The sequence below is a fragment of the Rhamphochromis longiceps genome, linkage group LG6 (genome assembly GCF_057381845.1).
Source record: "Rhamphochromis longiceps isolate RC_006_pf linkage group LG6, R_longiceps_female_GT1.1, whole genome shotgun sequence".
NCBI lineage: Eukaryota > Metazoa > Chordata > Actinopteri > Cichliformes > Cichlidae > Rhamphochromis > Rhamphochromis longiceps.
Genome location: NC_140562.1, coordinates 17,128,675 through 17,155,597, shown reverse-complemented (window position 1 = coordinate 17,155,597; position 26,923 = coordinate 17,128,675). Strand labels below are relative to the sequence as shown.

Genomic DNA, 26,923 nt, shown 5'->3' with positions numbered 1-26,923 from the left:
CTGCCTTTTTTTAAATGGAAATTTAAACAGACATTTTCTGCTCATTTCAGCTGCTAAGTCTGAAAAAGTAAAAGCAAAACAATGGTAGAAGTATTTTTATAAAGAATTAACAGCTAAATTTGTTACACTGCCATCTGAGCAGTAGCCACTATTGCCATAGTTTGAAGTTAGCTGGTAGTGTGAGGTTCAGAGCTAAAGATTTAAACTTGATATAGGTATGGTTTTAGTTTGGCTTTGCAGTCTTTGTTATGGAAATGAAAAGTGGCTGTAATCTTTGTACGTGCACAGGTTTTAGAGCAGCACTCTGATGGCCGATGGAAAGGCTGTATTCATGACAACCGGACAGGAAATGACCGTGTGGGCTACTTCCCCTCCAACATGGTGGAAGTCATCAAGAGGGCAGGTGACCACCCGCATCACAGCTGTGTGTGTGCATGGGTGGGTGGGTGGATGTGCGTGTGAGCTTAGCAGCTGTTTCGCAGCTATAGCTGGTCATTAGTTGTAGCTAGCTGTGGCATCATCGGCCTGTTTGGGGCATACCATCTGTTTTCCCCACCCTGCCAGTCTCATTGATTGCATCAATCAAACATAGTCCTCTATCCGCAGTCGGCCCTGAATCACCCCTCTATATTTCTGCTCCTTCTGTCACCCTCCCTAATTAATAAACAAGTCCGACCCTGCTAGATTGTAATGTTTTTGTTCATATTGTTTATTTGCCTTATTGCTGTAGTGATATTATATTTTGTTTTATAATGATATATTCCCTGTGGATATATGGATGTATTCTTTTCTCATGTTTTAAGTTTAATCAACTATTATTTTGTGCATTTTCTGATTTTTTCTGATTAGACTTTTGTTTTGTTTCAAGTTGACTGATCAGTTGTTGTTGTGTTGTTGTTGTTGTTGTTGTTGTTTTGCCCCCCCCCTCCTCCTGGATTGTTGCCAGGTCACTCCCCCTCCCAGCAGTGCCACACCCTCCTCCTCCGCAGGCCCAACCCTTGCCCCATTGCCTCGGTCAACGGAAACTCATACCCCCCCTCCAAAGTCCTTCCCCCGCATCTGCCTCCCCCTCCTCCCCTTAACCCCAACACACAGTCCCTTCCTCGGTTCTCCTCATTTGGGTACGTTCCTCTCCCTATCTCTCCTCCTTCTCTGTGTACTCCTCCTCTGTCCACTGCTCCTCCTCCTCCTCCTCCTCTCTCCACTTCTCAGGAGCAGCAAAGTCAGACAGGTACATACTGTAGTGTCACTTTAAGTCACAGATAAGAATCCTTTCTCTGCTTTTTGTCAAGAACACATAAAAAGCCTGCTGTCTATCTGCTTGTGGCAACGCTTCATCAAAGAATCAGTTCAGCCAAATAAAAAAATACTCAAAAAGGCCTAAAAAAACTGAAGCAGTCCTGTGAAAAACTAAGTACACCTCATGACTCACTTGCGTGCAGAACCATGTTTAGCAGCGATAACTTTAATAATTGTTTTTTGTGTCACTCTAGCGGCCTACCATACCAACGGTACAGCACCATGTTTTTCTCCAAACATGGTGCTGTGCATTTTGACAAACATCTCCACCTTGATCTCGCCTTTTCAGAGGACATTTTTCCAGAAGTGTTCTGGTTTGTTCATATGAACCACACTGAAAATACTTAGCAATTTGTGCATTTATGACTGGCTGTAATACTGGTAGCTTAGCTGTAGCATTTGTAGCTGAGGGCTTCAGCTTCCCGGTAATAAGGAAATGACGTCATTTACGTAGATTACTGATTGGCAGCGCTAACTTGAAATTTCGAGTTACTTTTCTCAAAATTTTGAGTTAATAAGTCAAAATTTAGAGAAAGATAACTCGACATTTCAAGTTATAGATACTTTCTTTTTTTAGTATCAAAAACGGGCTTTCGGAGCTGTGCTCGCTTCAGAAAGTAGAGACAAGCTTTCCAAAGAAGCCTTGTTCAGACTTTGTTTAACTGTACTGTGATGAACTTTATATTTAACATGCTAACTGAGGCCTGTAGAGTCTGAGCTGTTGCATTGCACAGTCTGACCTTGGGATGAATTTGCTGGGCACACCCAAGTGCTCCAGACCAGCAAACTGCTCTTTTGTGTTTGTGTGTTATTGATTTCATGCGAATGGACTGATTCTATATAGCCCTTTCTATCTGCTGGAGTACTCAAAGCACTCTATACAACATGCCACATTCATTCTAAGCTTTTTAGTGCTTCCTAATGAACATTCATACTCCGACGGATGCATCAGAGAGCTACTTGGGGTTAGTATCTTGGTTAGTACTTGGCATGCAAACTGGAGGAGCCAGGGATCGAATCACTAACATTCCCATCAGTAGGTGACCTGCTCTACCTCCTGAGCTACAATCACCTGTGGAAGCAGTAATGGTGTACTTAGTTTTAAACAAGACTGCATATTGTCCCTTGAAGACTTTCTTTTTTACATAGCCATATGTGCTTGAGGCAGTTCTTCATTAAAGGATCAGTTCAATCAAATAATTATTTACAAAAAAAGGCTAACAAAATTAGTAATTCGTCCACATATACATTTATCTAGCCCGTGTGGGTCCTAACTGACTCAAACCTTTGTTTTGTTTCTTTAAATGTGGGTTTTTATGACGACTAAGGCCATGAAAGTAATGCCTCCTTTGTACATTTCTTATAATTCCAGTGAAATGACCCTTTCATTTATCTTACTCGACATGCTGTGTTTGTTATAAATAACTTGAGAGGCCGTATTCGGCATTTTTAATCAGCATTACAGTGATTAAGTAGAATCACCACACGTCACTGGATGTGTCATTCACAACAGCTTCATGGTGTTTTGACCAAAAGGGTCTGTGGGTTTCTACAAGCCTCAGGACTCCCACTAGTAGTAGCATGTTTATGCACGTGAGCTGAGTGAGTGTATCTCTGCGTGTGAGTCTGTGCCTTTTACAGTGTTTAATCACAAGCTCAACACATTTACTGTATGTAGGGAACAGCAGTACACATTATTATCGCTCAGATATTGTTTCTGTTTCTGCATTTTTGCTAATACAAAGTTTTAAATTTAAAATACTAAGACCAAAGGAGTAACAGATGTGGGGTTCTGTGTGTGTCTCTGTGTGTGTGAGACAGGTTCACGAGCTGCAGAGCTGAGTCCTCAGGGCTCTCCCACTTTGGGACAGCAGAGCAGCACCAGTGAGGACATCTGGGTGCTGCGCAAACCGCTGGCAGGTAAACTGAAAGCGTGCTTTTGTGGGGGAAAAAAGGAAATGATGTGTGTCAGACACGTTGTGTGTGTGTGTAATGCTGCGTTCTACAACGTGTGTTTATGTGTGGAGGTGGCGAGCGCAGCGGCAGCGTCGGCAGCCTCGGCAGTGTTCGGTCATCGAGCAGCTTGCAGGGCTCTGGAAACACGCATGTTTTGACCACTCCTGCACCCAGTCCCCACCCCGCACCCACGCCAGGGGTCAACACCCACGGCCTTAATGCTCCCGGCCTGCATGCACAAGCAGAAGGAGTCAAGGTAAAAGACTCCTTGCATTCAGTTGTGTTTGCACACATTTCATGACGTTGCTGCTGTTTCCTTACAAAACAACACACACACACCGTTTCTGGGAAACGGCAAAACATTTCTAGGAAACAAACACAACTGTAGTTCATGTGATAACCACAGTTCTGTTTCCTGCTCAGTTTATTCTTCCGTTGGTTGTTTTTTCCTAGCAGCACACAAGGTGCATTGTGTTTGTTTGGATACAGTGTAGCAGCTGAATTCAAGTTAAGCAACTCAACTTTGTCTTATTTATCGTGTTTTTGCACCTCACCTCCACAGTGAGCTGTTGTCATAGGTGTACCGCTGAAACACCTCCACAGTTTGTTTGTTTTCTGCAAGTGAGGAAGTAGAATATTTGTAGTTTGCATAATGTGATTCTATTAAATAGATCTTCTTAAGCATCCGAACATCCAGTCATCACTAATGCATATGGCATGTAGCCATAACAAATACAATTAACTGCTATATTTAAGGTCCGCTGACTGAGTCACAATACAAACTGAACTAATATTCAAGAAAATATTCCACCTTAAAAGGTGGCTGATAAGCGTGTTAAGATCAAAGGCGGCAAAAACTTCCTTTCATTTTGCTGATGAAACACCTGTGATGACCAAAACAATTGAAAACACAATTTTTGGTCTTTGTGAACCAGAGTTATTATAGTTTTGTGTTTTCAGTTAGTTTTTATTTCTATTTCATTATGACTTTTTGTTTTTTTATTCGATTTTAGTTTCAGTTATTTTCCAGAGTAGATTTTCTTCGACGTGGACACGGAGGTTTGTGAATGCGATAACTCGAGAACGAAGCAACGTAGGAGCTTCAAATTGATACCATAGGAGTATCTACTAAAAATCTTAGACATGTTTGATCTCAGTGACTTTGACCTCAAGTCAAGTTTTCCGAAAATCTTCTAAATGTGATAGCGTATAAGTACAGCAAGGACTTAACGAGTATGAATTGTTTGGACGGGGTTGCCTGTTCTCTCTAAGAAGAACATGGCAGCACAGGTTAGGATTGCAAAGTTCATCATCTGAACAAAGCACAAGACTTTTGGAACAATGCATTTTGGACAGATGAGACTAAAAGTGACCAAACACAGCAAATCAGCACAAACACCTCGTACCAACTGGCAGCACGGTGGTGGACAGGGAATGATTTGGGCTTCGCTTGCAGCCACAGGTTCTGGGAACCTAATAGCCACTAAGTAATCACGAACTCCTCTTTATACCAAAGTCTTCTAGAATCAAGACCATCTGTCTGACAGCTAATGCTGGGCTGATAGTGGGTCATTCAACGGGACAGTGATCCCAGGCACACAGGATACCTTAAAAAGAAAAAACACAAGGTGCAGTGGTCCAGTCAAAGTCTAGACTTCAGCCTCATTGAAATGCTGAGGTGGGACCTTAAGAGAGCTTTGCATAAATAAATGCTCACAAACCTCAAAGAAATGAAGCAACGCTATAAGAAGAGTGGGACATAATTCCTCCACAATGAAACGAGGGAGCGATAAAGTCCCACGGAAAGCGATTACTTCAAATTAATGCTGCTAAATGTGGTTGTGCAAGCCACTGAGTCATTGGGTGTTCTTGTTTTTCTACGGGACTGTATGACATTCACCCTTTGACAGCTCATTATTAATTCATGTGTTATTTTACCACACTGGAGAGTAAGTGAAGGGGAGAGAGAGAAAGGGACAAATCCAGGGAGCATGATGTGAGGGACAGGCAGATGGAGACGAAGCTGCAGGCACAGATGAACTATTAACATAGCGTCAGTCTAATATTTGATTGTAAATGCTAAATGCACTGGTTCTTGCCTCATTCACTCATTAGTACAAGATTTTTTTAAGAAAGTGCTTTCTATCTAACACCCACATTCATACTGATGAACACATCAGAGAACGTGACACCAACTACAGCTTATCAGGATGCTCAGTTATAGAGTGCTACTTGTGTGTCAGCCTGCCACTATAGTAGCAGCTTTAGCAAGCAGCACTGCACCACTATTTTTTAACTGCACAGTTAAAGGTAACCGGCCATGATTTTGAGTCTGATTTCAAGCTAGTTTCCCTTAAAGATGCACTTAAATGTGTCGCCCACTGTATTAAATTACATCAACCGCATGTGGACAAGATCTAGGAAACTAATTCTTAGCATAAACATCTGTTGTGCTTTTCCTTTCTGTACATCCTGCTGTTCAGCACATACTAAATGATATTTTAACAGTTGGTATAAAATGTGTATTTCCTGTTTTTTTAGTGTCTTGCATTTAAGAAATGTCTTGCTGGTATTTCTGCTGTACCAGAAAATTGTAGGACATACAGGAGGCAGAGTGCTGAGTACTGAGCTGAGTCACCGACCACCTCTGGGATTTGAACGATTATGCTTGAGTAAATGTTTCTCAATGTGAGCGTGTGTGTGTACATATGAGCATATCTGTGTGTGTTTTTGTGTTTCAGCTCCTGGCCACTGTGCTGTCTCAGTCGGTAAAAGCCAAGGAGCATCTCTTGGAGCAGTCGCAGTCTGTGGAGCAGTCAGCAAGTAAGCACACACACTCATACAAACACAGCGTAGCGCGATATCGCCGTCTGTATTTGAAGTGTTCATTCGTGTCAGCTTTAATTTAAGTGTGCTGCTGCATTGATTTAAGCACAGATGACAAAGTTTGTCTCTGCCTGCTTGAAAGGAAACGCGTGCGATCAGTTAATTTGGAAAAAAAACCTGCTTTTGTCTGTAAGTGATGACAATTAAAAATGATCAAGGCAGTGTTCACAAGTACAACAAGCGCCTCGGAGCTTGTTTTGATTGCTTATGTGAATCACTTTTTATTCTTCAGCCTGGCCCTCTAAAGACCACATGTCTGTTCATATCAGACACAAGCAGCATTTCCAGTCTCGGTCCTTTTAGAAGAGTATTTCAAGTTATTCTTCATTTCTAAAAAGCTGCTGTAAGCAGCCGGGGACATGGCTTCTTGGGATGTCATGGATTCTTTCTTGTTCTCCTGAGTCAGAGCTCTAGCTGTAGCCGCAGAGGTTTGCTTGCAATAAGCAGAATAAAAAAACTGCTCAAAGAAATTCAACAGATTACGTTAAACTACCAGCTTAAAACTATTAATTTACATATCTAACGTTCCTGTGAGCGTGAAATACATTTATTTTGCAGAGGAAACACTTAGTTTGTCAGTTTTGATCGATTAGTATTGCAAGTGTGAAGCTAAAATGTTACGCTCTTTGTGTCTCATAGTTATTTTGCGATACCGACACCGATACTGATGCTGATATTTGGTGATTTAAAAATGAAATGTCTTCTTTTCTTTTAGACACACAATCACAAACAGACGTCCCTGACATTTGTTATGTTTATTTGTTTACACATTCTCGCTCCGCTTGGATCAGCTGCAGAGCGCCCTCTGGTGGACAAACTATACCTTTCGCTTATCGCTTCTTTTTTCATTTTAGTTTCTCAGCCGTGATTACTGCTGGTTAATGCCAGTAAATGGCCAGTATCGATCAATAATATTGATCTTGTGTTTGAGTAAGTAGTTTTGGCTACCCAGTGATCCCTGATATCATCTCTCTGATAAAAACTAGCTGCGATACAGCGCTAAAAACTGAACCATAGACAGATGTTGATGTTGTCATGCAGATTAGAGATCTCATCAGACCATCTCTTACAAAGTGAGTAATACAGATTTTAAAGAAGGAATTAAATTCACTTGGCCTTGGGCGTTTTTTAATCAGAAACGTCTATCTTTTTATTGGAGCCTCATATTTTTACATAAAAGAATCAACATGAATAAAAAATTAGTTCTGCTAACTCCATGAAGCATGAAATAGTTGCCAGAAAGGTGAAATTTGGGGGATTTTTTGCACATATGAAATTCGATTGGTATGCTTTTCACTTCTGCTACATCAGTATTTTTGTGGACTTCATTCCTCACAGTAGCACTGCATGTGTCGGATTCAATGCATTCAAATAACACTGATGATGTAGCGGTCTTGTATGAAAGAAGATGGACTTACAGGCGTTACAGGGTTGATATATTTGGGAAGTTTTAACTTCAGACGCGTTAATTTTACAGTCAAAACTTTAATGGTTGTTTTGGATTTGAACCAGCTTACAAACCTTATTTGTTACAAGCTGTTTGCAGGTCTGCATTACAGCAGGTGAGTGTTCACTTGGGGCTACAAAGACTAGCGTAGCATTGAAGCAAATGTTCTGTATTAATGTGCACGTACAGTTCATGGTGTAGACGCTTTCACAGTGTCTCAAGACTCCCACTTAAATTTGGGCACTTTGTAGCTGTAGCTGTTTTACTAATCTCACTTTAAAAGAAGCCCATAAATTAGCATGTTTAATCCGCTGTCATTCTACTGGTTTAAGTGTTATGTGGGAAGTGTAGTGCTAAAACAGCGCTGCCGAGCCAGCCAAGTATGAAAGCTGCTAAGAAGGGCTCCATAGGCAGTGGGAATCTGGCATGGTTTCCTTTCTCCTGCGCTTCTCCCACATAAGAATCCTTTAGATCACCACATAATATCATTTCTTGGCTTTGCAGCGTTTTGAAAAGCAAACAATTATGAGATAAGTTACTGTTTCTGATCTTTTTTCGGTTTCTTTGAAGTACAGTTAATTTCCTAGAACAGCTGTTTAGTGATGGTAGATTTCAAAGGACCACGATTTCACATGAAGCCGTTAATTTCTTAAACAACTCAATAGAAATAATAAATAGGCGGGTGTTTTGTAAACAGCTAGCTTTAAGGTGTAATTAACAGAGAAATGAAAATTGTTGAGAGTAATGTGATTTATTCTTTGTCCTTTCTCTTTGCCTTTCTTTATCACTTAAACCTTAAGGCTCTTCCAGCAGCACGGTTCACGAGCAGCGCTCGTTTGAACGGAAGGCCGAAGAGGATGATGGGAAAGTGAGTTGTATCTTCTTCTTTTTTTTCTTTTTTTTTCCGGTGGATTGATTCATTCTGGTGCTTCCATTTTTCCGTTTGCTTCTGGTTCTTCTCAAGTAGCAGAAAGAACGTCTGCAATGGTGGGGTTTCAGTGGGAAACACGGTGGTTGTGTTGCACCTGAAAAGATGGCACACTGAGGCTGGGCATGCGAGTGTGTCACCATGGAGACAGGCAGAGTGACAGACACATCGAGGAGTCAGTTGCTGTCTTGCCTTCTGTCCCTCCCCCCTTTCCCGCTCCCTTTTCCCTCCCTCCCCTGCCCTCACACCGCACTGAGACACCCACATGCTGCTGGCAGTGCTGCGTGTTCTGTGGAGCTCAGGGCTGATCTGCGTGCTGCGTCCTAGCGTTTCCTCACTGACTGACCTCACGCAGCGCTCTATAACATGTACACCGCTGAAAATATAACACATATTTACCAGTGATTTAAAGAAGATTATTTTGTTAGACCCCTAAAGGTTTATTTAACCCCAAATCCCCTGGAAGGGTGTAGTGTCACAACATCAGGTGCTTAGAGTTTTGAGATCTCTAGCACGAAGACTTCCGTCATCGCTAAATACAAGGAAGGGGAATGAAGATATATTCATGTTGTGAACAGTTTGCCCAGCTCTAATTAACCAGCAGCAGAGCACGTAGTAATCCTTGTGGGGCTTTCTTTTTAGGGCCAGTCGATCTGTTTTGTTGTGTTTGTGAGTTTTTTTTAAATGCCCGAGGGCTAGAATCAGCAGGCAAAGACTCCAATCTGGCACACTGGAAAATGGAAATAGGTTATGAAAAGATTTATGTTATATAAACATATTTTTGCCTTGAAACCAGTAATGTTGTATATAGTTATTCTCAAACTGAGGGCCCATTATTATAACTGGCTCATTGGTCTAGGGGTATGATTCTCGCTTCGGGTGCGAGAGGTCCCGGGTTCAACTCCCGGATGAGCCCTCATTTAATCCACCCACAAACCAGGTACTGGTACCTAAGTCCAGATCAACAGGGAGGGCTATGTGAAATATTTGCAAGGTTAAACATTAAATTTTCATACTAGATGCAGGTCTGGTTTAACGATGGTCACTGAAGATGAAAAAAATGAAGGAAATCTCATAAAGATGCTTTTGGCAAAAGGCTAGAAGGGTGAGTAAAATTGAAGGCTTACAGGGAAGTAGTGAGACCCGCTGTGACGTATAATGTGGATAACAAAAAGACAGGTGCCAGACTTCAAGGTTTTTGACCAGAATGGAGGGGGCCAGCTCAGGTTGATCATCTCGGAGCCAAAGATCGAGAGACAAGGCTGAGATAGTGGGTATGTTGGACAAAGGATGTCGAAGATGGAGCTGCCAGGCAGGAGGAAAGGAGAAGGAACACAGAGTAAGTTCATGGATGAGGTGAAGAAGGACATGAGGAGGGTTAGGGTGACACAGAATGCTAAGGACAGGGTGAGATGATTCAGTGTGGCGACCCCTAAAGGGAACCACATATTTGTATGAGTATAATTTGCTTACTGAAGATATGCTTTTATGTATTTCTATTTGTTAATTGATCTGCCCGGGGACAGTGTTTTGCCCTGTAGTGCTCTGCAACAGTCATGTGACTGAAAAGTATGAATTGAGATGATGGTGGGATGTAGCTCAGTGGCAGAGATCTCAAAACGTAAGAGGCTAATTAACACTAGGAGCAAGCAGGCATCTTATATTTGCACTTACTTTGTAATCTGTTATCCAGAATGTGTCTTACTCTTTGTACAAACCCTAGAGGATAACCAAGAGCACTGTGTGGGAGTGAAACATTATTTGGAAAAACTATTATTATTATTATTATTCCTGACAGTCTTGAAGTCATTTCAGGCAGAGTTTGAATAATTGGAGGGATTATTCTTCTTGTGTTTTATTCCCTTTTTAGTTAGAACGGCTCCCCTTCATGTGTTCCAGAGTAGGTTCAGTTTCCTTGCTGGCTAGGGCTCCGTTTGGGAATTTCCTTAGATGTTTCTGTGCTGTCTTCTAGAACAGTCCTCTCTCCTGTGTTGTAGAGCGGGCTCTAGAAGAGGCCTGTGGACTCTTCTAGAAGCAGGCAGTAGCGCTCTGTGTTCTCTGTTCTAGAAGCAGGCAGTAGTGGCGTGGCTGGGTGAGTTTCAGCTGCAGTTCTACACCACCCACTTCCTCACCGCGGGATATGATCTAGACACCATTAGCCGCATGACCCCTGAGGTAAGGTCATGACCCCTGACCCCCTCACGTCCCGCCCCTTGTCTGTCAAGGCTCCGCCCAGCACAGCTATCAAAAATCAGCTCCCCACTGACCTGGATGATGTCATCATGACCCTCCTGTCTCTGTCACCTGACCCCCCGGTGTGAGTCCTGAGCCTCAACCAGTCACTTCTCATGCTCCGTCTGCTTCATTTACATACCTGTGTTCACACATGGCCGCGTGTTCCAGTCTGTGCTGTAAACACTACTCTGTGTTTGTCCTTGAATGTGGTTTTTAATGTGATTGTGTGTGTGTATGTGTGCGCTGAAGCAAACACAGTGCTATGATGTAAACGTCCCCAAAGGACAGGCGACACTCATCAGAGATTATCCAAAGCCAAAATATTCCCGAAGGCATATCACGTGTGCAAATGTCCGAGTTGCCTGTAAAAACTGCTCACATTTGAATAGAAATGAAAATAAAAACACCTCCAGTAGAGGTGGTGAGTTCATGATGTGACTGAGTGTGCTTTGCGTTGAAGGATCTGACGGCAATTGGGGTCATGAAGCCCGGACATCGAAAGAAGTTAATATCAGAGATCAGCAAGCTGCCCTCCACAGACTGGCTGCCCGACCACAAGCCTGTAAGGATGTTAGCTGCTGCATACAATCTAGAATAAGGAGGTCGGACGAACACAAGAGCACAGACGCATCCAGCTCACGCAGCATCATAACTGTGCCTGTGTCTGTCTGTCTTTGTGTTTAATCAAGGCTAATCTGGCAGACTGGCTGTCTCACCTGGGCCTTAGTCAGTACTACCAGGTACTCGTGCAGAATGGTTATGAGAACATTGACTTTGTCTCGGACATCAGCCTTGAAGATCTGCGAGAGATTGGCATCACTAAGCTCGGTAAGATAAAACGTCATTATTAAGATTATAGGCAATATATTATAACACAAGTTCTATAGAAAAGTGCGACCCTTCATTAGGAAGCCGGGTTCCTGTTAGCCGCTCTTAGTGTCTTTGTTCTGTGTTTGTTGTTTAGAAATTGCGTAGATATGAACAGACAGATGGATCAATTGCTTTAAATTGGCTAAAATGTGTCGAAGCGCATTTCAAGCTGTTCTCTATAATCACGTGTAACCATTTGTGTGTGAGAGATACAAGAATTTAATGTGAACAAAGGTATAAACGCATCACAGAGGGAACGTTGAGATTCAAATGAACCAATAAAGCGATAACAGACGATTATGCGCCCCATCATCTTCAGCCTGTTAAGTGTCTGTTGTTTGCACCTGGTGAAGACGCTCTGTGTGACTCATTGTAACCAGCTGTCAAAACAAATGTAAAAATCGTCTCGGCACTGCTCTCGCTGCCAATCTGTAAATCGTATCTACCTCCTTTAAAAAATGTGACAGTCCCAAGAAGTAGCTCCACAAAATTTGTGTTTTTAGTGTGAAAAATGTGGTCAGTGAAGAAAGATAAAAACACAGGTTGCTTCTGCTTGTCTCCAAAAATCCTTTATCAAATTATAATGGAAGTCTATTGAACAGTTAAATGCCACTCCTCTCACTCGAATGCCTACAGATCAAAAAGTCTATATCTGCTTGCTTTCAGGAAGACACTGTTGGAAAGAAGATGGATTTTCCTGTTTGAGCGCGCAGGCAGGTTGAAGAGAAATCCTACCAGATAGAATTTTTGTGCATCTTCCACTCTGTCGGTTAATTAGTCCAGTCTAGTAGAGATTTTTGCCAGTTTTCTTGCTGTAATCTATAGCTTTCAGCATATACAAGCAAAAAACCCAACTTTTCTACAATGTAAAATATTATTTTAATAATAAAATAAATTATTAAACAAAAGTTTGAGGGGTGGCTCGAGACTTTTACATATGACAAAACAAGATAACAGGACTTCAACCTCTTCTCTGTAATTTGCCTCTTAACTGCAGTGATCCTTTGCTCATACCGAGGCTGCTGGCTTGTGGCTGGCTCTGAGCTCTGTGTGAGGTTGATTTAAATGTCTGAGCAAGTTGGATGTTACAAGTGTTTTTGTGGTTTAGTTTGTCAAAAACCGTGAAGAGCTTCCGCACTAACGCCATGTTTGCGTGTGGCTGCCAGCGTGCACATGAGCCAGTCATTTTAATGTTTAGACGTTTCAAACGGTGCAGGGCAGGATATGAACCAGAATTATGCTACTGGAAGAATTTGGACATAACATAGAGTGGGAGTGCTGCTTAGCAACGGTCCCACCAATAACACAATAACTTTTGCAAGCCAAGCGATTAATTCATTTATGAAATTCCAATGCTGCAAGGACAATATGTATAATGCTTACCATGTATTAAAGAACAGTATCCTGAAATGCAGCGAATTCAAATTGCTGGATTGGCGGACAGAGGCGGTTTCTTGCAAGTTAAGTAGATTTTTTTTAAGGCGCAAAAGTATGACATCACAACAATGTCATTGGTCACTTGCAATGTTGAACCTGGAACAACATTTAAGATAAGATAAGATAAGATAGAACTTTATTAATCCCTCGGGTGGGTTCCTCTGGGAAATTCGACTTCCAAAAAAAGCACAGCAACGACTGAAGTTACAGTTACAGAATTGTTATATATATATATATATATATACACACACACACACACACACATATATAAATACAGAGACGAATATAAATAAAATATACAAAGGGGATAAATAGAATAAATAGGAATAAAAAATAAAAATACAAGTGAATTGCACATTTCAAGTATTGAGTCTATTGCACTGTTGACTATTTACAAAAAGTATTGCACAAGGTATTGTACAGTGAGGTGAAGAGGCACTACAGCTTAGTTGTTCCCCCCTCCTTTGTCCTCCTGTTTCCCCTCCCTCTCCCCTCCAGAGAGGAGTTAAACAGTCTGATGGCGTGTGGGACAAAGGAGTTTTTAAGTCTGTTAGTTCTTGTCTTGGGGAGAAGCAACCTGTCACTGAACAGACTCTTCTGGTTGTTAATGGCCGTGTGCAGAGGATGCCCAGCATTGTTCATAATGTCCATGATGATGATGATGATGTGGGAACAACACGAGGATATCAGATCCTACTTGGATAATACTGTTAAAAAACAAAACAAACCTATACAGAGATGTAATTATTATTCAACTTTTTGGAATTGTTCCAAAACCTTTGGGTTAGTTTTAATCTGCATGACTAGCGCAGAATGAGGTTGCCATTAAAGATTTGCAGTTTTCAAGAAAATGTAAATTTGTATTTCATGGTGGCTTTTATGCAGAAATGCCACTCTCTCCTAGCTTTGCAGTGTAAATATAGCTTATTCTCTTCTCACAATCCTCTGTTTTGCCCCGCACTCCTGCCCCCCCTCAGGTCATCAGAAGAAGATAATGTTGGGAGTGAAGCGGCTGAAGGAGCTTCAGAGAGGAGAAAGTGGCTCCGAGCCTCCTCAGAGCCCCTCTACACCTCCATCCAGCCCAGGCGGCAGCACTACATCAGAGCTGCGGAAAGAGGCGAGGAAGCAGAGGGACGGGGTGCCCAGCCCTCGGGCCAAACCTCGCCCAGGTCTCGCACACACACAGACCCCTCCCCACACACCGACTCAAACCCCACCGCAAACGCCCCCGCACACTCGGACCCAGCAGGCTTCCCCCAGGGCTCGGCCGCGGCCATCCACCCAGCAGTCGACAGCAGACTCGGCAGTACCTCTGCTGAGGCTGCCCAACGTGGAGGAAGAGCGACGGAGAACTCACAGTCTAATTGGCTCGGAATCAGACTCTAGATATGCCACCGTGTGCCGCAGCAGCTCTTCACATACCGCTGCCGCTAATGATGTCACTGTTAACCGCAGCCAATCATCTGTTACCCTTCGCCCGCGTAGGAAAGGTCGGCCCCCAACACCTCCTAAACGGTCCTGTTCTTCCATTACCGGGGGTGACGGGGAGGGCGAGGGGCAGGTGGAGGGACTGCTCGGGCTGCCAACCTATCGAGAGCGGCGAGCTAGTGACTGCGGCAGCCTGGGAGCTGCTTTAAGGGCTCAGGAGTCAGCAGGCTTGGAGAGGTCAGACGGAGCTTCTGGGAGTGTTCGCAGCCTCGCGGCCATGCTGGAAACATCCATCGTGAGTGGAACCAAAACGCTGCCGAAGAATCTGGGAAGCAGCACGAACTACCTGCAGGTGGGTGACAGTGACTGTGAGAGTCAAATGTATGAGTTTTTTGGGCTACATGTCTAACAGTGATGTGATCTACAGGTGAGTCGCCAGGCAGGCGCAGGAGGTCTCGGATCTGAAGAAGATGATGTTTTAAATCGCCGCAGGACCATCAGTGGACCCGAAGGCCTCCCTGGAGATCAGTCTGACCAATTACCTCAGCAACCGGTCCCGCGACGCCCCGAGCCTCGGCCCCGCTCCACCGTGCTCACCTCAGCATCAGAGATCACAGACGGCACAGCGACGCTCCGGAGGAAGCCGCGTCCTGTGGCCGCGGACTCTGAAGCTCCTGCATCTGTGTCTACCACGGTTGTTACCACGACTACTGGCTCTGACACCATACGCAGGAGGCCACGCACGACTGAGCACACGGAGCATCTCATTCAAAGCAATAACCAATCAGATTCTCCTATCAGTCAAATAGATAGCTGCCGTAAAATTGAAAGCGAGCCGCAGCAGAACGGCGGCGTGATCCTGAGGCGGAGGCCAGTGTCTGAGATCTCCGAGAGGACGGAGACCAACAAGGAGAGCTGTGAGTGGATGGAAGCTAGGAAGTCTCTGAAGCCACCAGTTTCACCCAAACCATCCACTGTCACCCTGAAGAAGCCGCAAGCTGACCCCCCGACTCCGACTCGTAGGGTCCCCATACCCGGGCCTGACACTGCTGAGCTGGCCCAGAGCCCCGGTGAGACACACACACAACACATGGTCACTGAATTTAACTTCTGTGTCAGAAAATCAAAATCCTATACTTAGGGCGTTTAAATATTTATTAATTTCTGCCTTTATTTGGTGGAGAAAGTGGAAACAGAGACAGAAAAGAAGAACACGCAACTCCCCCCATAAAACCTTTGATGTTTTATGATGTTTTATTACAACATGCTGACATCAGCCTGTTATGGCGTCATCTTATGTTGATGACGTACGGTTTCGTATTGAACAAACAAAAAGTGCATTGTATCGCTCCCTCAATGGCCTTTCATATTATATAATACTGGATATGGTTTCGTGAAACCTTTTGACCTTGGGCACTAACAATGAAAGTCAAGGTCAAATCACAAAAACAGTCGCCTCAAGGAGCTTTGTATTATATGTTAAAGACTCTACAATCCAACAGAAAAATCCCAACAATCAGTCGACCCCCTATGAGCAAACATTTGGCGAGAGTAGGGAAGAAAAACTCCCATTTCACAGGAAGAACGAAAAAAACGGATGGGACCATTTTTCTTCTCTTCTAAACTCAGACACATACAGCTCACTACCCACATGTTTAATAAAATATAGTTAATATTAATTCACTTGGCTTATAACACACATTGCATAGTTGAGTACAGCAAATATAAAAGGTCCTATTATATTATTTTCCGTGTTACCTTAATTTAAATATCATTAACATCTGTTCATATTCATGACAAACATTGTTTTTAAATTAATGTCATTTAATCCAAAGACATCCTGCTTTATGTGTAGCCTTGTACTCTGCATGAAATCAGTGATTAGTAAAAGAGTTAGAATTCATCACATGCGGTGGCTCCATAAGCGTTTACAGTTGTTATCCCTCGCTGTGTTCAGAAGTGCTCTTTTACACTCCAGTGGTTATTTGAGTTACTGTTGACTTCCTGTCAACTCAGAGCACTCTGGCCATTCTCCTCCCACCTGTGACATCAACAAAGCTTTTTCACCTTGAGAACTGCAGCTGGCTAGATATTTTCCCTTAAACCATAGAGATGGTTGTGTGGGGAAAATCCCAGCAGCTTCTGAAGTCATCAGACCTGCCCGACAAGCACCAACAAACAAACATCCCACATCAAAAGCCACTTAAATCTTCTTTCTTTCTCTTTTCTGCTCAGTTTGAAGTTGAGCAGGTCGTGCTGAGCATTTCAGGACATGATTTGCTGCCACTCGATTAGCTGACGCTTTTTGGTCACACACGGGTCAAAACCTCATTAAGTCATTCAGTATTAAAAACTGAAATGTTTCTGTTGCTCTGTAAATTCAAAACCAGGCAAGTAAACTATGCCAGGAAACAAAGGTGCTCAAAGACTAAAACATTTTTAAAAAATCAATAATCGATAACAGCAGTCTCTTTGTTTTGATTCTTCAGAGAAATAGATATCATCTATGTGAGAAAAATGACGTCGTTCTTTGTGATTCTCTCTGAGCAGAGTCGAAGCGTGTCCCTCCCCCCGTGTCCCCGAAGCCGCGTGGGCCTCCGACAGCACCTAAACCTGGCAAAGCAATAGTAGCTTCAGCAACCATGAGCCCGAGCCCCGCCGCTACCAGCCCGGCTGCAGCCAGCCCCACCCCGGCCCCCAAACCCTCCTCTCCGCTCTCTGCCGCCCCTCTTCCAGCCCCCGACACCCCCTCCGCTCCCTGCCTCTCACCCGGGCTCCCTCTCACTTCCCCTTCTCCAGCCCAGAGTCCGTCCACTCCCTCACCGCACCCCGTCAAACCTCCACGCTCCTCGATCACCGGTCTCTCCATCGACCTGTTGGGCTTGCGGGAAGTGGAGGAGGAAGAGGATAGGAGGCGAGATGAAGAGGAAAGGAGGAGAGAGCGAGAGCACAGGAGGCACAAAGAGCAGGAAGAGGAGAGAAGCAGAGCCGAGGACGGGGCTTTGAAGGAGCTGGAGAGGAAGTCCTCAAAGAGCGACAGTGTGGAGAGTCGAGCAGGGGAAGGAGAGCAGGAGGGAGAGGTTCAGCATCGGCTGGAGGAGACCAGCGCCTCTTTGGCTGCAGCTCTGGAGGCTGTGGAGCATCAGATCAAAGAGGAGGACACACAAAATGAGTGAGTACTAGAAGCAAATCTCATTTTCCCACTGAAAGGAGATTTATATTCATCGGGACTGCATGTTGGCACCAAACCTAATGACAAAGGGATTAGATCATAAATAACTTGACGCGGTGTAGAGCTGCAAATTGAGACAGCTTATTACAGGCTTCAGTGTAATGGAAGTGCTAGTGCTGTACAGAAAGGACTCCCGAGGCTCGTGTTGACATCAAGCTCAAGATTGTGAGAAATATACACACACTCCTGGTTTGTGTATAGACAGTACAAAACATGGATGTAGCCATTGATCTTAAGTGGGCCCAACCAGTGAAACTCCCTTTTCTGCCAGGTTAAAGATATTTAATCCCTGACATATCTTGATACAGGAAAAAGAAGTGAAACTTCAGCAGCTTTTTGCATGATAAATGTGTAAAAAAACAGAAAATCTTCTGGTAAGATGCTCAGATTGTCAAACCTTACATTTGACAGCCCTGATCTATGGGTTTGAAGTTTTGTTTGATCTCCTGTGAAAACCAAAACAGGAAGGGGATATATGTTTTTCCCCATTAGCTATCAGCAGTTATTCCAGTGCAGCTGAAAGGGCAAAGAAGGAGAAGGATATAAAGCAGCACTTTTATTCTAATCCAATGAGTTGCTTTAAAACAGCGATCCAAATTTGTTTTTGTTTAATATCATCAACTCATTCCCCCTCAGTTGATTAACTCAGTGGAGTGGAGGAATTCAAAAATCTGGACCCAGCCAGGGTTTGCTTGTGCGTATGGGTATGTTTGTCGCGCACGGAAACGGACGATGAAATTGCATTTCCTGCGGCTGCTTCACAAACAAAGCCGTGCCGCGTTTTGATCGCAATGATTTAAATGCAAAGCAGCGGCCGTGGTAAACATTCCCTTTGTTTTAAAAACAGCTCTGTGATTCACTGTAAGGAAAGTGAACAGCAAAGCAGTGAGGCTGTCAGGAAGAAGACCAAAAACAGTGCAAGGGGATTACACGCTGCGAGTCCACTCGGGGAGGCGTCGTGAATCCAAGAATTGCCGACTGCACCACTATCAATAATGACAGGACAACAAAGCTAGAAGGTTGCTGTTAGATATAACAGGGCATCGAATAGCTAAGTAGCCAAATGGGTTTTGGAATTCATGGAGACAAACAATTAGAAGGAAAACAAACTTGCTGGGTGGAAAAAAATCAAATATTACCAGCTGAAACTATCCAAATGACTCCTCTGGCATCTTTAGCTGCTTCAACTAGAGGTGGGCGTAGTAGTATCGATCCGACACTGGTATTGGTATTGGATCAATACTATCAGGGTAAGATACTTTGCTTCTATCCTCTAAGTTAAGTATGTAGCTCAGTGAACTGTGTTAAATAAATTATTTTGGGGGAAATGAAAAATATTCCTCAGACATGCACTTTGAAAAATGTCTCAACCTTTTTGTGTTGACTGTCAGGTCTGTTTTATTTATAGCCTATAGCTCATTTAAATCGTTAAATTAGTGATCAGCAAAGTGTGTTCAGAATTTGCAAACTGATGATGACTCACCTCATGAATCATGACACACTACTCTAAGTTAAAAGTATTATGTATAATTGAAAGCATTAGTGTTGATGCTGGTATCGGTAATACCGGCCCTGTATTCACAAGTGAATAAGCACAACACAGAACAAGCTTAAACACATGAACTTTGGACAGTTTTGGGAGAATTAGGTCAGGACTGTCTGACATGCAGCATGCAACAGGAAGTAATCTGCTTCACACACATTCACACCTCTGGATATATCTCCACGTGGTTTTATGTGAGGGTGCATGCAAGAAGCAGCACTGGTAAATGCTGCAGACAGTTTGCACAACCACTTAATCCAACATCGCACGGAATTTATACTCAGGAGCTGGAATGTTAGCTGGTCTAAGTCCTTATATGTGGAAATAAGACCTTAACCCTGTATTTTGAAAGAAATGTGAAAAACTTTTGCTATGATCTATTTCTTTGTTCCCTGACTGCCAAAACTTTATCTTGAACTTAAAATTTGAACAAAAACAAACAAACAAAATATACATATTCTTATTGCCTGGGGTTAGAGGTCATCACCGGTGACAACTTAGGTCACAGAAGGTCATTCAAAGTAGCTAATGTGCGATCAGTGTTAGATATTTGCATCCTCTCAAATCCCTCCACTTTCCATCTCTGATTCTTTGCTGTATGCCTCAGCACTAACCGAACCCTTCTTTTATTCTCGCCCAACTTCCAGCTCTCTCTCCGGAAAAAAAGCAACAGTCTCCATCTTGGACGACATTGGCAGCATGTTTGACGACTTGGCAGACCAACTGGATGCGATGCTGGACTGATCTGCTGCACGCATCTCATTTTCCTACAAGCCCTTTCCCTCGCCTCCCCCCTCATCATGCGTAGGTGTAAGAAAACTCTCCCGAGGCTCAGTGCCGGCGCGGAGAGTGTGTGTTCGAGCGTGCGCCCCCTCGTGCGTGCGTGAGCGCTTTCTCATGTAGCCTTGTACAGTACTGACGAGGGGAGTGGGGGGGGGGTCCTCTTTGTCTGGTGCAGTAGCTCTAGTACGCCTCCTGGTGCAAGGAGGCCGCTCCCACACAACCTCTGACCTCTGCAGTTCAGCATGTCACCGCCGCCGCCTCCGCTGCCACCCGGCCTCAGATGGCTGTGTGAACCATGAGAAGCACAATCATTTTCCTCATCCTTTGATCTCTACAGACTTGGACCGACATGCTGACTCAGTCAGACAGGGAGACAGCAGATAAGCATATTGCTTGCAAAATAAGCACACTATCCATCTGGCAGGGAGATAGCTAGATAGCTAGATACATAGATAGACAAGGTAGATACTGATGAGACGTCCAAGAAGATTTATAAAAGCACACGGGGAGAGAGGCGGGCCGCTTTCTGTGCCCGATTCGCTCCTGCAGCGTCAAAAGGATGCATTTTTCCAGTCAACTCGTAGCCTCTATTTCTCTTCTGTTCCAGTGGAGGATTATGGTTAGCCGGACTTCCTGACTCCCTGTGTGTCGTCTCTGTTCATGTTGTTGTTGTTGTTGCTGCCGTTGCCGTTGTCGTCGTCGTGTGTAGTCCCTGCTGATGCTCACGTCAGTGTCCTCCCTCTCGTACAGTAGTTGTTGTAATGATCAGAAAGATGATATAGATGTGTGTCCATGAGTTTTGAGACACTCGCACGCACACACACATGCACACACTTATTACATCTTGCTAGTCTTCAGCTTTGTTGGCGGTTAACTCCAGCTGCGGAGGTTTGCTTGAAAATTAATCTGCACACACACACACATACACACACACACCACACCCATGAACATATATTATATATATATATATAAATATTTACAAGCACACTCATGCGGTATATCCCTTTGTCCTGCTGCAGTGAACAGTGTTTATAAAAGATAAACCTATATTTCAATGCTTTATATAGTACATCCAGTATACATACATAGAGTTTATAGTATACCTGGGTATTTGAGCTGTTATGGCTCCCTCTAGTGTTGGTTAGTGAAACTGCCTCTAATTGGCCCACCTTGAATCTCGTCTCCCCCACTTTTTGTTTTTTTACAATCTCCCTCTGTGTCTGGTTTGTTAACTCTACATCTCTCTGTGCCTTCGTAGTGTTCTTCATATATTCAGTTTTTTGGTTTGTTTGGTTTTTGTTCCATACTTTAACATATTTATTGGGGTTTTTTTGGGTTCCTTACAAGCCCTTTTGTGTCTGTGATGTCTGAATAGCTTCTATATACGACCTCTAAAATTAGTCAGCTTGTCTACCCCATTTAAAACCAGCCCATGTAAGTCCCCCCGTAAGCTGTAATAAGTTGGCTCCGCTCCTCCTTGAATCCCTGGTTTTTAGTGGCCCACTCAGAGCCCCCCCCCAGTGTTAGCCAGACAGTGGATCAACCACCAGTGTTCATCCCCCAATGAAGAGTCCACTTGTATTTTTATGCTCTTTGAAAACAAAGATGATATATTTGAGAGACAGATGGATCTATGTGAATACTATTAATAATAACAATAACGATAATGGCTGTAGGCATTGAGGTGAGCTTCTGGTCGAGTTCTGGATGTGTTGTGACGGCTGTTGTGCCATGTTGGTTGGGTTTAGGTTGTGTTTCTGCTGTGACGATGCATTCCTGTACAGCTGTGATGAGAATAAATGTAAAAAAAATAAATAAACCGGATGCTACTCTTTCGCAGTTGTTCTTTTGCATCTCGCCTTCTACAGCAGGCCTGATTACGCCCGAGTCACTTCACCCGCACACAATGGCAGAACATGTCAGTGGAAAATCCTCTGGTAATAATTTTGCTGCTTTTGGAATGCTCTCCAAAAGAATCAGAAACCTAAGTGAATCTATCTCCATTTTTAAGACCGAATGCATTGAATTTTCAGGCAAAATACTGTTATAAATTGCAGAACAAGATTTATTACCTACCCAAACCCGAGCGTACAGCGATAAAATATAACTGAACAGGTAATGTGTATTTTGGCTATTTCTACTCACTGACGTGTGACACAGAAATTTAAGCAATGTGGAAAAAAGAAAATGCCTTTGCCATATGTGGGGATTTCAGTGGGGACACAGGGGTTGATTACCCCCATTAGAAATGCTGGTGATTGTTTGCCAGCTAATATTAAGGAAATGTTGCCCTGGCCTTTGTTTTTCAATCAGACTCTATAACTTAAATGAGCTGTACAGTGCTTGAAATTACCGGAGATGTGTGTGACAGGTTTCGAATATGCAGAAACTGCAAAAAAAACAAAACAAAAAAAACCTACAACCTGCAGCAGAAGAAAACACCAGGATGAAGGAAATGAAGTGTCTAATGGAGGACTCATGGACCCATCCTGCATAATGTTCCTGACCAGTTTTGGTGAATCGCAGCCTCAGTTTCCTTTCCTTAGCTGATAGGAGTGACAACCGGTGAGGTCTTCTGCTGCTGCTGTCCATCTGCTTCCACGTTTGAGGTGTTGTGCATTCAGAGATGCTCTTCTGCATAGCATTCATTACACACTCTGACCTCTGACATCAAAAAGGTATTTTTACACAGAGATCTGCTGCTCACTGAATATTTTTTCTTTTTCAGAACATTTTCTGTAACCTCTAGAAATGGCTGTATGGGAAAATCCCAGTAGATGAGCAGTTACTGAAATATCTGCTGTCTGTCTGGCACCAACAGCCATGTCACTTTAATCAGCTTTTTTTCTCTGTTCCAATGCTCAGTTCGAACTTCAGCAGGTCATCTTAACCATGTCTAAATGCCTAATGCACTGAGTTGCTGCACTGTCATTGATTAGATATCAGCATTGATAAGCAGTTAAACAGGTGCACCTAACAAAGTGAGTCTGCAGTCAACATTATATTATATATCCAGTCTTATTACTACATTGTTTCTATATTCTGCAGATCTAGCTATGCCAGTTAACTACAATTACATATGGTATATTGCTGTTGACAGGTAAAACTACAAATAAGGTGACAGGCCAGTTTTTATAACCTTCAAATCGTGTAAAAACAAATTCCAGGCACATTCCTGTGCAGCACTGATTTTTCACTGCACCATAGGAGGAGCCACACCTTTTGTTCACCCAATGAAAAGTCCAGTACATGATTAATAGTATTATTCTCAGTGAGATTTTACACTTTCAGACAGGTGTTTGTTGTTAACATGGCTTTCTACATGTGATATGTGCACACAGGTACAGGGGCCCAACTGATTAAAGGATGCTGACATGCAGGCTGGGTTTATCTGTGGTTGCACTTTTTGAGTTTATCCACATTGTCCTGTTATGTCATCATGCCTGCTGGGAGTTAAAGGTCTATATATATATATATAGAGAGAGAGAGAGATTTTTTTTTTACAAACTATTAACTAGTGATACTTGAATTTTCTTAATTTCCTGCCTGAAATTCCTAATAAATTACCAAAAAAAGAAAAATGCCAGATGTAGCAAATGATTGTAAAAAGTCAGAAGTTTCAATAAACACTCAATTTAAAAAAAAAGAAAGAAAGTCAGAAAAGGATTTTATGGCAGTTATAATGGTTCAGGCTTGAAAGGGTTCATTGACCACGATGAACTACAAGTCCCATGATGCCTTGGACCTTGCGCATCTGAAATATGCCGACAGCGTTAACTTTGTTTCTAATTACAGTTTACAATAACTCGTTGTTCTCATGCCCGCATATCAATGAAGACCCAGTAAACAAAAACAGGGACAAAAAAAAACGACCCCCCCCCCAGCAGAAACAATTAAGCTAGCTCTGCAGCTAACAGTTAGCCCGGAAATGATAGGACACGGGGGAGGGGCTTTAACCCTGAGAGGGTATGTGAGGGACTTCAGGCGGGCATGCAGGTCTTTTCCTTCTCAGCCCGAGCAGACGATGGACCTTTGAAGACTATATACTATAAACACACAACATGGAAGCAAAAAAGGCCGAAACGATCTGGTCTGCTTCGCTAAATACTTCAAAGGACGGCGGTTAAGAGTGAACGAGGTGAGTACTGGGTCTGCACGTGGAGGAAGTGTACAGCGACTTACATCGCAAGCACGTGCAACCATGTGGCGATAAAGTAGAACTTGTGCTCCGATTTTTAAAGTGCATTCACTGGATTAAGCAACACTTTAGTTAAATGACGGATCCATTTAGCTATTCTTCAAAATTACTTTAAGGGTCACGGTTTTCACGTCTTTGTGGAACCAGTTGTTGTTCAATTCTGCAACAAATATTTTAAGCAATTCTGCGCAAAGTAAAAGATTCCCTGATTCACTCATTACACATTTAATTAATGCATTCTTTCTGTGTATGAATACTCAGCTGTGTGTTTAGCCTGATACATGTCATAGACTGTATATAAAAGATGGACATAACATTGGCGCCTGAACGTTATTAAATGCCTTAGAGCTGCACTTTTGCCTAATTGTCAGCAGGGGGTAAACAGCTTTCTAGACATCTATGCAAAAATGACATTACTGAGGTCAGAGGAAAGAAGCAAACATTTTCCTGAAGAATTTGTTTCATTGCTAATAAACCTGATGAAGCAGGATATGCTTTACAGTGGACCTGCTTGGGCCCCTTTATGCTTGCTGCATTGGTTATGTGGTGCTCAAATGGTGATGTCGCCACAGCTCTGTAGCATTTACACCAACACCAAGGGTATGAGTACACACTGCAATGTTGCCACTGCTACATTGTGGGTGTAGACATCAACACTGGAAGCAGAGAAGGGTTTTATTTCATTATTAACAGTGACACGATCATACACTCAGATTTTCAACACAGTGGCGGTAGCTCTCATGTGAGGCTTAAAAAAAATTGAGATGTGCCAACCAGCTGACACAATGCCAAAGTGTGGCATGTGACGACACTTTAGCAAATGAGGGCGAGTATAATGGGCCTGTGAGTCTCACAGTCAGATGTGCTATTTACAAAGAATAAGAATAGAATAATCCTTTAATTGTCCCACAAGGGGAAATTTGGGAGTGTCTGGTTTAAAAATTTATTATTATTAATAATAATGGTAATGCCAGAAATCTTTTGCTTGAGGTGTCATAAAGTCAAAGTGTCACTGACTGTGTCCTTTTATATACAGTTTATGCTACATGTTGCAGACAGTGAGTACCCTCAAAGTCTGAGCAACACTGCTGGACAAACTCATGACGCAGTTTCTGAATTACTACACACATCGTCTCGGTTGTACACACTCGTAGCGGTTGGTTGAAGGGTTTTGGGGGGGCGTTTGGATTTGTCTCTGTTAAAATAAAAAGCTCCTTCTGCCGTGCGACCTTTACAAATGTGCCTTTCAGCCTGTTTTACTACAACAAAGCAAGATTTGCAAGTCATTTGAGGCTCCAGTAATCAATTTCCAAAGCGCATGAAGTGCCTTCTGCTCATGATTAAGATCATTGTGTTTGTGTCTTGTTTTTCAGCCTTCACGGTGGGATTGGATGACAGTGCAGAGGCTGGAGAATGCACAGGGCTGTTTAGCAGACTGAAGGCTGGCTGAATGCAGTCGGAGAACAATGTGATCACCTGGAGATGAAAGCAGAGCAAGAAGAAAACAGCCGGTGAGCCTTTTTTCTTCTTTCTTCTTCTCTTAACAAACGAACCGGTTCCAGCCTGTGACGACAAACTAAATAAACTTTTCTGACACCTACTATGAGAGCTGAGCTTCAGCTCCTGATTCCAGCTTTTCTCTGAGGCTCAGTTATTTATGATAAATGTTTTTATGATGAATTGTCACGTTGCCTTCATCTTTAAAAACAACTACTGTGTTTTCCAGGTGAGAGGAAGGTGACTGGAAGTAGGCTGTATTTTGCCACATGGTCCTGAGAAATGGGCTTTCATGCTGGTCTGAGATCAGGTGAGTCTGTATAAGATGCTGGTACTCGAACATTTTCAGCCTGTGATGACAAACTAAACAATCTTTTCTGACACCTACTATGAGAGCTGAGCTTCAGCTCCTGATTCCAGCTTTTCTCTGAGGCTTCTGGAGTAATCCTGTAATACCATGTGATGCTACGAATGTCTTTATGTGAATAATAACTGAGCTGCTCCTCTTGTTTACAGCCCGACTCAGGATGGCAGATGGTGATCTAGTTTCTTTACGGTAAGTCTGTTTATATGCAATGCATATGGGAGAGCCAGTGACGAGAAAAACTCAACACCTCGTGTATGTGAACTTCCAGCTCATGGCTTGTTTTGCTTTTCTCCTTCTGTCACTCACATGAATGTGTATTTGTGTCTTTCAGGTGTGGTATTCAGATGTCGTCACCAGATGGGGAAGCTGCTCACAGGACAAACCCAGCAAAGATGATTTTATGGGACAGGAGGATGTTTTATGCAGTTATTTAAAAATACTTTTTCAAATTTGCCAAATAAAAGTTAAACTCTCGTTTTCTGAATGGTCTCTGTGGTGGTGTCATTCTTTTGAAATTCTGATGCCTGATTAAAGCCAAAAATGAAGATTTAGGCCAAATTCATCCACCATGAGTTTGTGAATTCGAGAATGAGATAAGATGAAACTTTATTAGGTGGTGCAGGATTTAGAAACTGATACCACAGGTGCACCACCTTAAGAGTAAAGAACAAAGTGGGTACAGCTGCAGTCTAGTCATACTAACTAGACAGTCTTTGGATATTTAAAAGCACAGCTGTGCACTGGGAGGTACAGCAGGGTGACTAATTAAGAATCTGCTGTTCAATCCATGCAGATGTCAAAGTGTCCTGGGAAAAGA

The 26,923-nt window shown here is 43.0% G+C and overlaps 1 protein-coding gene and 3 non-coding genes across 5 annotated transcripts in view; all 4 read left to right on the top strand.

The window, feature by feature from the left end:
• The window catches only part of LOC146667785 (uncharacterized), a 55,538-nt gene extending 33,676 nt beyond the window's left edge, over positions 1-21,862 (top strand). The window contains exons 10-22 of one of the 2 annotated variants that reach the window (XM_085409470.1): positions 289-403; positions 947-1,231; positions 3,121-3,219; positions 3,327-3,511; positions 5,997-6,078; positions 8,389-8,456; positions 10,584-10,691; positions 11,212-11,313; positions 11,441-11,579; positions 14,036-14,838; positions 14,914-15,556; positions 17,037-17,658; positions 19,909-21,862. In XM_085409470.1, coding sequence (XP_085265596.1) covers positions 289-403; positions 947-1,231; positions 3,121-3,219; positions 3,327-3,511; positions 5,997-6,078; positions 8,389-8,456; positions 10,584-10,691; positions 11,212-11,313; positions 11,441-11,579; positions 14,036-14,838; positions 14,914-15,556; positions 17,037-17,658; positions 19,909-20,005 — 3,348 coding nt within the window. In that variant the 3' untranslated portion in view covers positions 20,006-21,862. The remainder of the gene's footprint in view (positions 1-288; positions 404-946; positions 1,232-3,120; positions 3,220-3,326; positions 3,512-5,996; positions 6,079-8,388; positions 8,457-10,583; positions 10,692-11,211; positions 11,314-11,440; positions 11,580-14,035; positions 14,839-14,913; positions 15,557-17,036; positions 17,659-19,908) is intronic. The other variant, XM_085409469.1, reaches the window with a different exon arrangement.
• trnap-cgg (transfer RNA proline (anticodon CGG)) lies at positions 9,361-9,432 on the top strand. The gene has a single exon. It is a non-coding gene; the product is annotated as a tRNA-Pro (tRNA).
• A 3,940-nt stretch (positions 21,863-25,802) lies between the features above and the next one.
• On the top strand, positions 25,803-25,891 carry LOC146667784 (small nucleolar RNA SNORD60). Its single transcript, XR_014912321.1, has one exon. It is a non-coding gene; the product is annotated as a small nucleolar RNA SNORD60 (small nucleolar RNA).
• Positions 25,892-26,086: 195 nt separating this feature from the next.
• LOC146667783 (small nucleolar RNA SNORD60) lies at positions 26,087-26,175 on the top strand. The gene has a single exon (XR_014912319.1). It is a non-coding gene; the product is annotated as a small nucleolar RNA SNORD60 (small nucleolar RNA).
• Positions 26,176-26,923: the final 748 nt, after the last annotated feature.